General features: G+C 41.0%; 1 protein-coding gene across 1 annotated transcript in view; it reads right to left on the bottom strand.

Moving 5' to 3' along the window:
- Positions 1 to 2,891: 2,891 nt before the first annotated feature.
- Positions 2,892 to 17,199, bottom strand: part of LOC123926027 (solute carrier family 4 member 1 adaptor protein) — a 32,935-nt gene continuing 18,627 nt past the window's right edge. The window contains exons 7-14 of the mRNA XM_045979710.1: positions 16,796 to 16,865; positions 15,867 to 16,053; positions 12,629 to 12,740; positions 10,552 to 10,789; positions 8,681 to 8,767; positions 7,332 to 7,399; positions 5,851 to 5,920; positions 2,892 to 3,235 (exon numbers count right to left, since the gene is read on the bottom strand). Coding sequence (XP_045835666.1) covers positions 3,186 to 3,235; positions 5,851 to 5,920; positions 7,332 to 7,399; positions 8,681 to 8,767; positions 10,552 to 10,789; positions 12,629 to 12,740; positions 15,867 to 16,053; positions 16,796 to 16,865 — 882 coding nt within the window. The 3' untranslated portion in view covers positions 2,892 to 3,185. The remainder of the gene's footprint in view (positions 3,236 to 5,850; positions 5,921 to 7,331; positions 7,400 to 8,680; positions 8,768 to 10,551; positions 10,790 to 12,628; positions 12,741 to 15,866; positions 16,054 to 16,795; positions 16,866 to 17,199) is intronic.

The following is a 17,199-nucleotide window of genomic DNA, read 5'->3' as shown; positions in this document are numbered from 1 at the left end:
AAGAGACTTGTTGTAATGTAAGTATTTATCCTTGACTTTTCTTTCTCTAGAATGCTGCTCACTGTGACACTTACTTTTTACCTTTTTTCTCCAATAAATGAGTACCTATACCAAAAAAAAAGTGCCCCCAAAACCAAACAAAGGGCAATCAGCTATCCAAGACTTGGAATGGCCTGCAAACTTCCTGCTTGCCTCCTGCTCTTTAAACCCTCACCCGCTGGTGCCCAGACTCCTGGGCTCACCTGGTGGAAGAGAGCAACTGCTCCCCAGCCCTCTCTCCTGCGATCCAGACTCCTGTATCCAACTGCTTTCCTGACATCTGTATTTAGATGTCTCAGTGGGACATCAAGCTCAACTTGTCCAAAACTGAACTTTTATTCTCCTCTGACTCTACCCCCTCCTCCCACCAACCCATCACTCAGTCTCAGCCATTCCACTTTTTTTGCTAGGACCCACGTACCTTTTTGCATTTCGATCTCTACTTAGTGCAAGCTGCCACAACCTCTCACTTGGGCTTCTGTAGCCGACTTCTAACCTGGCTTCCTGCATCCTCTTGTCCTCTTCCCTCCTTCCTCCATCCTGTAACTTTCAGTATTTTTAAAAACCCAAATCTGATCATTCACCATCACTAACACCCAAATGGCTTTCCACAGCTCTTTACATATAAAGGCAGAGGTGATACAGAACTCCTGGAGAGACCAGGACAGACGACCAGGGATGCCCTGCTTTTAGTGAACCGACTGTGTTCTTGCTATAACAGTATTTTTTGTAATGAATAAAAACCTTACTTTTCTGTGAAAAGAAAACTGGATTGCCTTGATTTCTGGTAACATAAAACTGCAACCTCCCTGTCTAGGAGAGGATAATTAGCCTTTTGAACAGAAACTTTTCAAACATCCATTAACTGAGGCACACATTACTTCTTAAGTTCTTGCAAACACCTTGAACCAGATGAGACCCTGAAGATGAATTAGCTTAGAGCAGGGGTTGGCCAATGATACCCTGCAGGCCAAATCAAGCCTGCCACCTGTTTTTAGAAATATTTACTGGATCACAGTCCCACTCATCCATTTGTGTACTGCCTATGCCATTTGCCCCCTAGTGGCACAGTAGGGTGGCTGTGATAGGGACTGCAGGGCTTGCAAAGCCTGGTGTCCCCGGCCAGTAACAGAGAAGGTTTGCTGACCATGCTGTACAGGTTGGGCTGCACATTAAAATCACCTGGAATGCCTCTTAAAAGGGATCACATCAGAGATTCCGATTAGAGATTTAAGGTGGGATCTAAGCAATAGAATGAAAAACTTAACAAATTTCTGTAGGTGTTTCTAATAGGTAGCCACAGTTGAGAACCACTGATTTCATTCCATCTCCTGCCTCACGCATGAGGGGCAGCCCCACAGGTCAGGATTTGTCTCCTGTTCGTAGTGAGGGACAACTACTAATGCCTACAAAGCCCTATACAGCACATCCCTCTACACTATCTCATTCGATCCTTAGAACAAATCTGAGGTTCAAGGAGCAGGAAGCATTACTGTCCCTGCTTCACACATGACAGAATTGAGGCTCAGGGGATTTAAGGCATGTCCCCAAAGTCTCCTATTTGGTAAAGGGAGCTAACGTCTTTTCAATCAAGGCCACCAACTACTGATGTTAATTGTACAAGTGACATATTTATATTTTGTTTTGTCATATGGAGTCCTATTTGCTTCCGGCGGGGGGAGGTCTCCAGAACACTTAGAAATCTGCCTTCCTAAATTAGTAAGGAATGCCATGAGGGGTGATGGAGAGGATGCATAAAGGGATGTATCTATCGAGCCCATTTCTGTGCCCACATTTAAACCACAGTAGATATATTTTTACCTGTTCAGACCTAAGGATCCCATATACAATTTTGTTTGAATAAAGAGTTCCATCTTTGAAGACCACTGATATGGCTTGGACCTTTGCTTACTGTTCCAATCCAAGATGGCATGGTCACTCTGCCCCCAGATTCCTGTCATTTCTTACATTAAGTTCTTCCCCGTTGGTCTAAATGAAGCTCAAAATAGTAGTTTCTCATAATGCCAATATTGGTATTGTTTTTTGTGAAATGAAAGGCATCGCTTTCAACAGACCAGACTTCCCACATCCATCTGCGTAATTGTTACTCATTACTGCTCCCTGCCTACTTCATGCATACCATATAATGAAGAAAAAAAAAAAAATATATATATATATATACCGCATATAAAAAAAGGAAAACATCACCCTCATCCACTCTCTTGCTAGGCCACAGCGTTTCTCCTGCCTGCTCACTGGGTTGCCTCCAGCCTAATCCACAAACTTCCTTCCTTCCTTGCTGAGTGAGGCGCTCATTAATGTTTGTGGGGAATAGGGTACACTGGGGGATATAAGACAACTTCTCGCATTTCTTTGTGTTTCCAGAGAGGAAAACCTTTTAGTCTCCTCTCCACAGAAGTGAGAAGCCCCACAGTGGGCAAAACACTTCCAGCTTTTCATTCTATTACCCTATTTGCACCTTTCCACAGGAGAAGGAGTGACTAATCTGACTGTTCAGAGTCCAGGACATTGAAAGGACTGAGTTTTTATCAGGACTGATGCCTGAGTGCACAAGGTATACTATGATCCTGACCTGTGTCCTGATAAATCAGGGTCTGTTCTCAAACCTGGCATAAGGTTATAGTAGGAGGGAGTAGGAAGCCCCACTCTGTATCTACTTTTAGTTCCAGAAATGACAGGGGACACCCAGAGTCACACTGTGGCATGACCTCATATTTCACCACTTATTTGAGAAGGCCATATCAGTGAAGTCTAGAGTTTAACTGCCAGAAGCACCCTATTCCTCAGAAGCACAGTCCCTAAAACTTGATGAAAGACATCGTGGCCTTAAGCAAACATGAGACATCTTCACCTTCTCTTTTAATAGAGTCATGTCTCTCACTTCACCCATTCTCAAACTGTATGGTTTCTTTTTACATTCATACACAAACACTTTAAAACATAAATGCCAAATTCAAGAGAATCAGATGAGTAGATAAATTTAGGGAGCCATGAAAGAAAAGGCCAGTCACCAGATTTTACAAAAGATCACCTGAATTCCTTCTCTGGACATTCAACTTGATATAGGACCCTACATATCCCATGTCACATGGTCCACAAGGTCTTCCTTTAGGATTCTCAAGCAGTCAATAGCCATACTTGTCATTCAGATGGGTCCTGCCATCTCCACTTTGCCCTAGATCAGAGTATAAAGAAAGAAACACACTCAATTTCCTGAAGTCGGGAGGGAAAAGATACCCAGATATTAGTGGGCTAAAAAGTAAAACAGACAAAAGAGGTTTCCTCTATTCTAGAACTCTGCCTTTTTGCATACGATTTCAAAATATGGTCCTCTTTTCACTTCTACCCTTATTATTTATTAGCCAATAAAAAGCAAACATTTCTAGTAACAAAATTTCTAAAATTTCTATTAACTACAAGTATATTAGAAACGTGATCCATAGAAAAAGCAACTTATGATGAGCACATGGAAAACAAGCATCTCATATATTGTCTTAAGAGTGTTAAGTATGAACATAAGCTGTATCCTCTCGAAAGAATGCAATTTACGATGTCTTAAAAATGTTTACAGCCTTTGATCCAGCATGTTAACTTTTATGATTTTTTTCTACATATACACCTCTATACTTGTAGAAGTATTATGTTAGAGGTTGTCATTGCAGAATTTTTTTAAATTCAATTAATTAACATACAGTGTATTATTAGTTTCAGAGGTAGAGGTCAGTGATTCATCAGTCTTATGTAATATCCAGTGCTCATTACATCACGTGCCCTCCTTAATGTCTATCACTCAGTTACCCTAGCCCCCAAAGCCCTCTCCTCCATGCAGAGTTGTCTGTGATGGCAAAACTGGAATTCATTGAAGGAACATTGAAGGAATAAATAAGTAAAGGTATTATCTGTACCATAAAAAAGAACTATGCGGGGCGTCTGGGTGGCTCAGTGAGTTAAAGCCTCTGCCTTCGGCTCAGGTCACGATCTCAGCATCCTGAGATCGAGTTCCGTATTGGGATCTCTGCTCGGGGGGGGGCCTGCTTCCCTCTCTCTTTCTCTGCCTGCCTTTCTGTCTACTTGTGATCTCTGTCTGTCAAATAAATAAAATCTTTAAAAAAAAAAAAAAAAAGCTTTAAAAAAAAAAAAAGGAAAAGAAAAGAACTACGCTACAAGGAAGGACAGGAGGGAGGGAGGGAAGGAAGGAAGGAATCTATAAATTGCTATGGGAGGATCTCCATATAGTGTTAAGTGCGAAACAGCAAGATATAGAATATGCTTCTAGGGGCACCTGGGTGGCTCAGAAGGTTGAGCCTCTGCCTTCGGCTCAGTCATGATCTCAGGGTCCTGGGATTGAGCCCCGCATTGGGCTCTCTGCTCAGTGGGGAGCCTGCTTCTCCCTCTCTCTGCCTAATTTTGATTTCTGCCAAATAAATAAATAAAATCTAAAAAAAAAAAAAAGAATATGCTTTTATTTGTGTAAAAACAATGGTGAAATATTATGTATTTAATTGCTCATACAAGCATTTTATGTGACATATATGAGAAGTCACCAGAAGGTGATATTTGGCTGGCTTTAGAGGAAAACACCAAGTAGCTAAGGCAGAGCCAGCAGTAGTTGTTTTAATACCTTTAAAGAAAATGTAAAAGGGGGCGCCTGGGTGGCTCAGTGGGTTAGGCCGCTGCCTTCGGCTCAGGTCATGATCTCGGGGTCCTGGGATCGAGTCCCGCATCGGGCTCTCTGCTCGGCAGGGAGCCTGCTTCCCTCTCTCTCTCTCTGCCTGCCTATCTACTTGTCATCTCTCTCTATCAAATAAATAAATAAATAATCTTAAAAAAAAAAAAAAGAACATCTAAAGAAAATGTAAAAGACATGCGGAAGTTAAAAAACATGTAATGAATCTCCATATACTCATCACCCAGCTCCAACAATAATATGTGACACTACCCCCTCCACGCTCCCTCATCCTCCACTTCTACAGGATTATCTTAAGGCACATCCCATATATTCCGTCTGTGAACACTTCTGTACAGAGCCCTAGAAGATAAGGACTTTTTCTAAAAAATATAACATCATCCACATTTTAAAATAATTAATAATTTCCTAGTATCATCACATATCTGGCTAGTGTTCAAAATCATCTGACTGGTGTATAATTTTTTTAATAGTTGTTTTTTCAAATAAGGATTCAAGCAGAACCTACAAATTGTATTTGATTGATATGTCTCTTTAGATCTTTTACCCTGTTTCCCTAGAAGGGAGAATATTCCCACTACATGCTTTTTTTTTTAAGATTTTTTTTTAAAGATTACGTATTTATTTGACAGAGAGACAGAGAGGGAGAGAGCATGAGCAGGGAAGCAGTAGGGGGAGAGGGAGAAGCAGACTCCCTGCTGAGCAGGGAGCCAGACGTGGGGTTTGATCCCAGGACCTTGAGATCATGACCTGAGTGAAAGTTAGATGCTCAGCCAACTAAGCCATCTAGGCACCCCTATTTATTTTAGAGAAAGAAAGAGAGCACGGTGAGTGAATCGGTGGGAGGGGCAGAAGGAGAGAGAATCCCAAACAGACTTTGCACTGAGTGAGGAGCCCAACACGGGGCTCGATTTCACGACCCTAAGATCACAACCTGAGCTGAAATCAAAGGTTGAACACTTAACCGACTATACTACCCAGGTGTTCTACCCCACTGTACACTCTTACAAAACCTTTATTTTGAACCTTAAACATACATTACCTATTCAGAAATATAAATAAATAAGTTTTAGAAGAGAAGAAAAGTAATAAAAACAATCTACCTTCAGGTGGGACCCACACACAGTAGTCTGGGTCATCTTCTGGATATTTGGAGGAAAGTGTTGCTGGAAGCTACAAAGAAAAGATAGGTTATTTTACTCAAAAGAATTTTAACTCTAAGAATTATTGTCCCTATAACTGTCAGAAAAAAAACTAAGAGGGAAAAGCTTCCATTAATTACCATGACATAAGTAACCAAAAAATGGGGGAACACACTCTCTCTGAACCTTGACTTTTTCCCATAAAGCCTCAACAAGCTGATTTTGGCCAGTGAGAGTGAAGTGATGTTTTCTAAAAGGACTGTTAACGGAGGTATGAGTTCTAATGGTATAACCCACATAGAGGGAAATTTGGCATTTGTCTTTTGATCTAGGTGCAGAAAAGAGTTAACAGGGCAAGCCTGACTATCCTTTGAAAGGCCTGTTTTAAGGCTGGCCCCTCGCCTTATCTGGCAACCTGGATTTCAGGAAGGTTCCTACTACCCTGATAAAAGTGGTTCACTGTGCTTAAACTGTCTATAAAAACAATATGGTTCATGCTAAATATCTATTTTTCTTCTGGGAGAACAGAATTTGAGAGCATGACAGGCAGGAGGTGTCTAGGTGACCAGTTCCCAATAAAAATCCTGGGCACTGAATGTCTAATGAGCGTCCCTGGTTAGCAACACTTCATAAGATGTCACAACTCACTGCTAGGGCAATTAAACACATCTTGTGTGACTCCAGTGGAAAAGGACTCTTGGAAGCTTATGCCTGGTTTCCTCAGACTTTGCCCCTTGTGCCTTTTCCCTTTGATGTCTGTACTTGGCATCCTTTACTCTAGTAAATCATACCTATGAGTACAACCACAGGCTGAGTCCTGGGAGGGCTCCTGTGAATGACCTAGCCTGAGGGTCCTGGGGACCTCCTGACACAATCTAGCAATCCCATTTCGGGGAACTTACTGTATCCACATAAAATTATGCATACACAAGATTATTCATTATAGCACTGTTATAGTAAAAGATTAGAAACAACCCAAGTGTCCACCTGTAGGGAACTGGCTAAGTTGAGTACATCCATACAGTAGGAAGCTCTTGGTAAACTGATACACAGTGATTTCCACAATAGGTTAAAAATAATAAATCCTGACGTAGAATGTAGAACATTACATTCTATCTTCTGTGTAATAAAAATAGTCAAATAAGAATATATTATTCAAATGTCTTTGTATGGCATAAAAGGATATGAACAAAGATTCACAAATTAATCAAAGAAGTATATGCAGAGTTATAGGGAACAGTGTGGATGGAGACAAGAATAGAGAATTGAAAACATAAAAATTCAGAAATAAAAGAGAGCCCAGACTTCTAAAAGAGGGAGTATTAGGCAATTGGGAACTCTGCTAAGACAATCCCTAAAAATTCATTCTTCTAAGTGTGGTCCATGACAAAGGGATTCATTTTTACTTCTAGAGAGGTGAAGATTACGGCTAAATTACTTACTTTGCCTGGACCGGGAGCTTTCTTTTTCTTCAATTCATCTCTGTTTTTCTGATATTCATTCTTTGATGCTAATTTGAGAAAAAGAAAAGCAAGAGGCAATAGCTACTTCAGAATAAGTAAACAGAAAAAAAATTCCTCCTAAGAGATCATTATAGAAATGGAAAAAGACATGTAACCATTAAATTCTCAAAAATTCCTTCTATTATAGGGATGCCTGGGTGGCTCAGTGGTTTAAGCCTCTGACTCCTCCCCAAGTCAGGATCTCAGGGTCCTGGGATCGAGGCCCACCTTGGGCTCTCTGCTCAGCAGGGAGCCTGCTTCTCCTTCTCTCTCTGCCTGACTCTCTACTTGTGATTTCTCTCTCTGTCAAATAAATAAATAATAAAATCTTAAAAAAAAAATTCCTTCTACTATAAAGACTATCTTAAGAGAATTTTCTCTCTGCTAATAACTCTAGTGTTCAATCCTAAGGCTGTTCTACAAGCTTGAATATAATCACACCATTCGAAAAGGGAAAGAAAAATGGGGCTGATTTTACCAATCAACTGTTACAGTTAAAACAGTAGAGAAACAGTCCCTTTTTTTTTCTGAAGGTTATTTATCGGGGCACCTGGGTGGTTTAGTCAGTTAAGTGTCTGCCTTTGGCCCAATGTCCTGGGATCGAGCCCTGTATCCCACTCTCTGCTAAGCAGAGAGCCTGCTTCTCACTTTCTCTCTGCCTAACTTGTGCTCTCTCTCTCTGTCAAAGAAATAAATAAAATCTTTAAATAAATAAATAAATAAAGGTTATTTATTTGAGAGAGCACACAGGTGAGGGGAGGGACAGAGAGAGATAATCTCCAATGGACTCTGTGCTGAGCGCAGAGCCCGATGGAGGGCTTGAACCTGCAACCCATGAGATCATGACCTGAGCTGAAACCAAGAGTCAGACACTCAACGAACTAAGCCACCAAGGTGCCCCCAAACCAGGCCTTTGAAAGGCCAACCTTTCAACCAATTTATCTTAATAGTTTTGGAATTGCTCCCATGATAGGCAGATTCATCTCTGGGAGATGAAAAGCTGTGGAGGGCTTTGCACGGGCAGAGGGGAGCGCGAAAGCAGTAGGAATTTTGCAGATCAGGGAGATGGAACCCCAGGAGGCAGAAAAGGAATTAAGAAAGGCAAATGGGATGGCACCAAACATAACCTCTCATATATTCTAGTTCTGTCCAGGGTCCTGGCAGAGCACCTCCCCAGTGTCTGAAAGGCCATTCTCTGTGCTGCCTCAGCTCAGCTGCCAACCCCTCCTCCCTGACACCAGCTGCTTGCTTGTATGCAGAGCAGCAATGGAGCTGGCTGCACTACTTGCCTGAGGGTTCCTCACATGATGCAGCTGTTTCTCTAATCTCTTCATAATCGTTATTCTGTTCCACTTGGCTGAGTTGAGACATGTTTTCTATAAAATGCAGAACCAGAGCATATTGTTATTATTTAATTCATAGGGGGGAACCAAGAAAACAAAAACAAAAGCAAGAAAAGCTACATAAATACATAATCATCCAGCTTTGCTATCAATAGCTTCAATAACCTTAATTAGATTTTCAAAAAAATGTGCCTCCATATGTTTAACAGAGAAATCAATTTTCCACTTTAAAAACTGGCCAACTCTGAGTTAAAACTTTTCAGCACTACTTACCAAAAGCCTTAAAAATGTACATATTCCTTGGCCTAGAAATTCTATTTCCAGGAACATATTCAAAGAAAATAATCAGAGATGAGTACCAAGATTTATTATATATACAGTATGTTTAGGATAGCAAAAATAATAAATTATGTTCAGGTCTAACAATAGGGGGTGATTAAATAAATCACGGCACCAGCATGGGATGGACCACTGTGCTCCTCATTTGACTCCACATTTTAAAAGAGTATTTTAAGACATAGAAAAAATAGGTTATAAAACAGCATAGACAATACGATCCTAACACTGAAAAAAGAAAAAGAGGCCTAGAGTAATCCCTAATCAACTGCAAATTTACTCATGAATGTGTCTTTACCAAATTTTAAAATCTGCTATTTTTATACACACACATATTTCTTGTGGTCCCTGAACAAAAAAAATACAATTCTTATTGCTTGGCCTCCTACTAATCTGTTTATATGCCACCCTCATGAAGTATGGATCAAAGATTGGACTCACAAAAAAAGTATGTGTAAATACCTTGTTTGAAAAGGCTAAGCATTTTGTCAATAACTAAACAAAGGAGCATGCAAAAACAAAAGAGCTCTTCACAGATGAAAAAACAGAAACTTTTCTTTCTCAAACAACTAAGAATGATTCAAGAGAAGGCCTCCATACCAGGCCTGGCTTTTATAAAGATAAGCCGGGTTTGTTTTGGAAGCAACATGCATGCATTCCCATGCATATTTCATGTCGGTTTTTGTTCTGTTTTTCCTCATGCGTGCTATTTTCTGTGAAGTCTTAACAATGCCAGACAGGTTGGCCACCCTGCAGGAAAGTAACTCCTGCTGTTGACAAGGGACAAGATACTGAAAAGAAGAACAATGATCTCTGGGGGTGAGACTACAGGAGATTTCCCTTTTCTTCTTTGGACTTTGATGTGTGAGCCAGTTTCTAAAATGAATACACCTTCCTCATAATCAGAAGAAAACATATTTACAAACCAATCACTTCCCTCTTTTGTCATTTGCCATCAAATCTTGGCTGAGGTGGGTGAGTACGGTGTGCCAGGTTTTCCGCTAGGTACCATGGACTAGGTACCATGGACAAAAAGATGAATAAGGTGCTATGCTTCCTAAGAAGTGTGATGCTTAGCCTCTGTTTTAGGGATGGGGAAAATAATGACCAAGGGAAGGTTTACCCTGAGACTATGTGATCAGGCCCCATCATGCACCCTCTTCTACTGCCCACCAATCACACAATGGTAGCAGCTCTGGGCTGTTCCACAGCAGCTGTGGTTTCAGATTCCACAGCTTTCAATGTTCCATAATTCTGGAATAGACTGGAAATGCCTGCTCTTGCTTTGCAATGAGGATAAATAATGACGAACAGTCAAAGAAAGACCAAGAAAGTATGTTTCCAGAGTCAGCTGTATCCCATACCATAAAGTGCCACAAAGTCAAAATACACAAGCAAGAACTGGCTTTGCTTTCCAAACCTAAGCACAATCAATGCAAATGCCCCACTGAATAGCACGGGAAGAAGGAGAAAAATATTACCATGGGTTTTTGTCTCTTTAGAACAGGTGAAGTCAGTGGGAGGCCTCACTTCCTGCACTGCATCTTCTGGCTCTGTCTCGTGCTGCAGCCTACTGCTTCCAGCCTCCACTTTCCCCCTTTCATCTCCCTCCTTTCCCTCCTCCTCGTCCTCTTCCTCTTCCTCCTCCTCTTCTACTTCGGGCTCATCCTTCATTCTCAATAGAGCTGGAGGGAGTTCTGGACGCTTAGGGGGTAACTTCTATGAAAGAAACAAATCATGAACAACAGTACTACATAATGACACAGATAAATCTCTTCAAGGAGATTAAGCTAAATATGTAAAACGTCTAACCTCTCTAGGCTGATGAACCCTGCAGATTTCTGCTGGAGGGAACACTTGCACATGAGATCTTGCCCATCTATGGACGCTTAACACATACCTCTATTAGTTTCTGGGGTCAAAAGAATAATAAGTATGGGACACTTGAAACAGCTTGTAGGAACTAATATTTATTGCAAGTGCCAACTGCAGGAATTCTGTCCTGTCACCCCTCATGGTGTTAAAGGATCTTAATTCATTACAAAATCTTCTAGGGGTAAATCAGACACACATTTCTAAGAAATAGATCATTTGTGCAGCTTTTTCATTTTAGATTTAACACAATTTCAAAGAAATGAGACATGTAAATCAGTAAAATAGATCTTAAAGACATTTCTTTTTTTTAAGATTTATTTATTTATTTTAGAGAGAGAGAGAGACAGAAAGAGAGAGAGCAGGGGGAGGAGCGAAGGGAGAGGGAGAGAATCTCAGGCAGACTCTACACTGAGCTAGGAGCCCGACGTGGGGCTCAATCTCACAACCCTGAGGTGAAGTCTCAGATGACCTGAGCTGAAACCAAGAGCTGGATGCTCAACCGACTGTACCACCCAGGCGCCCCCTAAAGACATTTCTTGAAGAATAAAGCCAAATATTCTAATCAAGACCTTTAAATAAAATTATTAGAAAAAGAAAAGGTTGATTAAAGCTTAAGGAATGGAGAGATACCAAAGTACATGGTGGGCATATAATTTTTTAAATATAGAATTGAATTCAGTAAGCTTCTTAAGAGAGCTTTTTTAGTAAAGAGTTTTTCCTCTAACTAAACATAAGCACCTCCTCTCCCCTTACCCTCACAGAAAAGTTTCCCTCTCAGGTGAACCTGAGACTTCAGGCTTCTGCCACCAGAGGGCAGTCTGCTCTAATTCCAGGTCCTGGGGACTGAATTCTGTCCCCACAAAATTTGTATGTTGAAGTCCTAACCCCCAGTACCTCAGAATGTAAACATATTTATAGATAAAATTTTTAAAGGGCTAAGTTAAAAGAAAGCAGTTAGACTAGGGCCCTAACCCAAGATGACTGGTGTTCTCGTAAGAGGAGGGGGCGACCCCACGGGTGCAAGTGCACAAAGGGTAGACCACAGGAAGATGCAGGAAGAGGGCAGCCATCTCTAAGCCAAGGAAAGACACGTCAGGGGAAACCAAGGCATGCTGATCTTGGACCCAGGCTCCAGGATTGTTAGAAAACTAAATTTCTGTCATTTAAGCCACCCAGTCTGTGGAGTTTGGTTAGGGCAGCCCTCGCATGCTAACACACAAGGTTCTGCTCTTTAGGTGATGAGACCTTTGAAAAGCTGAATCTGTAAAGAGGGATGTACACAAAGGAAACACATTCACCAGTGAAGTGCTAGAGGACAGTAGAAAGATCACAAAACTCAAGAAACAGAGGACCTGGATTTGATAGCCAGTCTAGTGTGATCTCATATTCAACCTCTCTGACACTGTTTCCTCACCTGCGAGAGGTGGTAATTCCCACACGTCACAAAGTGTTCGAGGGATTAAATGAAGTTAGGAACACCATATGGCAGGGCCAGGTGCAGGGACTACATGACTAACAAATGTTAGCCCAGTCCGAATGTTACAATATCCACCCACCCGGAAAAGAGACATATCTTAAATGCAACATTCATCACAAATTAATAAACTGATGTTCAATGTACAAATTAGTTATATGCAAATTGACTGAAGAGCGAAAAGTTTAACACCATGACCCACAACTTACCCCTACAGTTCCCGTTTTTAATTTGAATTTGCTTCCTCCTTTCATGGCACCAAAGAGAGGCAATGTAAGCTTTTTAGCTTTGTTTTCCACATCTGTAGCCTGACTTTCAGTCCTAAGAAGAAAGAACAATTATACACATCTATTCCAGTGAGGCCAAGAGTTTATCCAAAACACCAGAAGAATCCTGAGTGCCTGGCTTTAAAGACCCTTTGCCAAACACTATCCTTCACAGACTCTCCCCAAAGGCCTCAGGAAGATTCTGGCATATACGGACAAAGTCAAGAGCAACACAGATATTTTTCAGCTCCAATAAATAGCTTGGCTGGTGTGGAGGACAAGCAAAGGCACCCCAGGGAGATGAAAAGGCAGAAGACAGGATCACAATCAAGAGCTGCTTGGGTCAGGGGAGAAAGGTGTTAGGTAGAAAGTTTGGAAGTTCAGTCCTCAAGAAGAGGAGGAAAAAGGTACACACATCTAAAGGCCAGGATCTAAAGTAGGAAAGGGAGGAAAAACTAAGCAGACACACAAACAGCAAGAGGGGAGGCTCTAGAGGACACTGACATACTCCTCTCACAGGGTTGACTTACCAAGGGAAAGGATTTTGGAGTTAGAATAAAACTCACTGTTATTTGTTTACCCTGAACTATGCCTCAGGAGTTTTCATCCTTTCTCCACAAATACAATGTTACAAATAGCTGCTAGGTATAACAGAAATAGGACAATGGTGACAATAATAATACACATAGGCCAGCAGTTTGTCAAGTGCTATTCATGTCATTTTTCCCTTTTTAAGGATTTTATTTAATGAGTGAGAAAGAGAGCCCATGAGTGGGGGGCGGGGGGAGGGCAGAGGGAGAGAGCAAATCCCAAGACTCCCTGCCAAGCACAGATCCCAATGTGGGGCTTGATTCCATGACCCGAAGATCATGACCCAAGCCAAAACCAAGAAACCAAGAGTCGGATGCCCAACTGACTGAGCCACCCAGGCACCCCTATTCATGTCATCTTTCAACATCAATAGTACTTCTAATTTACAGATGAGGAAGCAAAGATCAAAGAAACTACATAACTTGCCTCTAAATGCCCAAAAATATTTCATAGAGCTGAGAGCGAAAGCCAGGGAGTCTAACTTGAGTGCTAACCCCCCTCCTCACTATAGTAAATGAAATACCACTTGGATGACAGCCTTTGTGGACTGACCTACGAATCACTGTATGAAATATCCAAACTACACATCAATTTTAACAAACCTGCTAGTAATTTGGGGATTTTTTGTACAGATGATCAAGGGCTCCAGGAACATTTTACCTTTATATCCCCATTTAAAAAAAGTGCCTCCCAATATCTAGATATTCATCTATGCAACACCCCCAGCATCAAATTACAGGTTTTGTACACATTTGTAAAGGGCTACATAAATGCTTACTGACAATCTAAAGCAGCACTGTCCATGGGGCACCTGGTGGCTCAGTCGTTTAAGTGGTCAACTCTTGATCTCAGCTCAGGTCTTGATCTCAGCTCAGGTTTTGATCTCCGGGTGGTGAGTTCAAGCCCCAAGTTGGGCTCCATGCTGAGCCTACTTAAAGCAGCATCATCCAAATAGAACTTAATGCAATAATGGAAATGTTCTACATCCGTGCTGTCCAATATAGTAGCCACTAGCCACATGTGGCTATTAGGGACTTGAAATGTGACTAACTTGAATGAAGAACTGAATTTTTAATTTCATTTAATTTTAATATCACAGGAGACTACCGGGTGCTGTACAGGACAGCGCAGACCAAAAGAAAACAAGAAACTTCATGAGTTACTTGCCTTCATACATGAGTGATCCCACCTAGGCAATACCACTTTTTGAGATGCCTACCTGAACTGGGCTCACTAGGAGTTGCTCATTTCCACAGCAACCTACTTAACATTTTCAAAATTTGTTGATACCACATGGAACAAAATTTGCAAATACTGTCAAATTGACAGACTGGATTTTATTCTCTCTCTCTCACACACATACACACACACACACACACACACACACACACACCATACAAACATCCACACACTCACAAACATTAGCTAAATCTGGGAAAAACTATTCCCAAAATCTTGTTTACAAATTACTCAGAAAAATGGATTTAGGTTAATTTCTTCCAATAATTTTCACAAAATCAAAGTTAACTAATAAAATCAACTTTAGGGGATTATGCCTTCCATTTTAAAAGAAAAAATTCCACTTTAAAAGTATTTAAGTATATTTAAAAAAAAGTATTTAAGTATAGGGGCTCTTGGGTGGCTTAATCAATTGGGAAACCAGTTACTGATTTCAGTTCAGATCATGATCAGGCCCTGTGCTAAGCTAGGCGCCTGCTTGTCCCTTTCCCTCTGCTACTCCCCCTGCTTGTGTTCCCTCTCTTTCTCTCTCTCGAATAAAGAAATAAAATATTTTTTTAAAAAGGTATTTAAAAACACTAAAGTTATCAACTGGTTCTTAGGCATGACAAACCAGGTGCAAAAATGACAAACTGCACTCGTATTTTTTTCATCTGTGGTTTTAAAATCATAGATTAAAAGATAGCATTACACTATTATGTATTTCTCTTATGAACAAGATGGAGCATTTTTAAAAAAATATATTTAAGAGTTTTTTGTATTTCTTCTTCAGTGGCCTGTCAGTTAACACCCTTTTCCCATTCTTCTCTTTGGTAGATGGTTGTCTACTTATTTAAGGTCTTTACATATTACCACAATCAGCCTTTTGGCATGTTGCTCTTTAAAGAAGTTTACTCTGCATTAAAAGATTAAGTAGAAAATTCAGAGCCTTGGGGCACCTGGTTGGCTCACTCAGTTAAGGGTCTGCTTTCGGCCCAGGTCATGATCCCAGGGTCTTAGGATCAAGCCTTGCATCAAGCTCCCTGCTCAACAGGAAGCTTGCTTCTCCCCCCCTCCCTTTCCCTCTGCACTCCCCCTGCTTGTCTTCTCTCACTCTCTCAGATAAATAAATAAAATCTTATTAAAAAAAAAAAGCCTTCCAATGAAACAGGAGTCACTATGGTTTTCTCTAAAAACCGTAGAGCAGTCTGTATTTCACAAATGAAATGGTTTGACTCTATGAAATCACTGCTCCTGTGCTTTAAAGGGTTTCTTACATTTCTATTCTCTAATGATTAAGAAAATAACATAATTCAAAATGTTATCTATGCAAACATGCTTATTTAAAATTTCAAGCATAACTAAGACTTACTTTTTCAGCTCTGGAATCTCTGCTGGCTTTACAATTTTTATCAATCCCTTAAGTCTCTGTTGTTCTTTCCTCAGTTCAAAAGTTCTCAGATGAAGTTTCTTCCGCGACACACCATCCAATGCACTCCCGGATTTCATTTCTGACATAAATGCCTCTAAAGAGTCCTGAGATGGTGACTCTGACAGGGCTGTCCAAGAAAGGAATAATATATGTTCAGAAAAATGTCCTCAGGGCGCCTGGGTGGCTCAGTGGGTTAAGCCGCTGCCTTCGGCTCAGGTCATGATCTCAGGGTCCTGGGATCGAGCCCCGCATCAGGCTCTTTGCTTGGCGGGGAGCCTGCTTCCTCCTCTCTCTCTCTCTGCCTGCCTCTCTCCCTACTTGTGATCTCTGTCTGTCAAATAAATAAATAAAATCTTTAAAAAAAAAAAAAAAGGCCTCAAATATTTTTGGCTCAGTTGGTCGAGTATCCGACTCTTGATTTTGGCTCAGGTCATGATCTCAGGGCCGTGAGATCAAGCCCTCTGTCGGGCTCCACACTCAGCAGGGAATCTGCTTGGGATTCTCGCTCTCCTCCCTCTTCCCTCCTCCCCTGCTGCATACTCTTTCCCTTTCAAAAAAAAAAAAAAAATCTTTAAAAAAAAGTCACTAACATAAAACTGGTCGGAGAACACTACTCGTATTGGGAATAAGAAAACAGCTTGAAGACCTTGGGACATCATTTTGCCTCATTGGGCTTCATTTTCCTCATCTACTACATAAAGAGTTTAAACGAAATAATTTATAATGTTCTTTCTAATACTAAGATGCTATGTTGCTCCTTAAAAAGTTTCCATGTTCTGTATATCTTACTAACTAGCCTCAGTGCTGGCCGAGTGCACTACATATGGCAGATGCCTACTACAGACTTATTTAATGGGTCATTAACTTACCTTTGCTTGAGGCTTTCAGTTTCTCAGAAATTTCAGAGAGTTCCTTTTCAGCATCATTTAACTTTGCAACCTGTAACACCCAAATTAACAGCAAGTGTTTTTCTTCTTTCAAAACATGATAGCTTTTCTGTCTTCCTCCTCTTATTTTCATTATTGTTCAAGGTTTAAGAGAATTCATTTAGAATTTCCAGTTGAGGGGCACTGGGGTGGCTCAGTGGGTTAAGCCGCTGCCTTCAGCTCAGGTCATGATCTCAGGGTCATGAGATCATGGGATCTCATGGGATCGAGACCCACATCAGGCTCTCTGCTCAGCAGGGAGCTGGCTTCCCGCCCCCCACCCCCGCCCCGAGTGCTGCTCTGTCTACTTATGATCTCTCTCTCTGTCAAATAAATAAATAAATAAT

The sequence above is a fragment of the Meles meles genome, chromosome 15 (assembly GCF_922984935.1).
Source record: "Meles meles chromosome 15, mMelMel3.1 paternal haplotype, whole genome shotgun sequence".
Taxonomy (NCBI): domain Eukaryota; kingdom Metazoa; phylum Chordata; class Mammalia; order Carnivora; family Mustelidae; genus Meles; species Meles meles.
The sequence above is the reverse complement of the archived record's forward strand: the minus strand, read 5'-3'. Positions and strand labels throughout refer to the sequence as shown.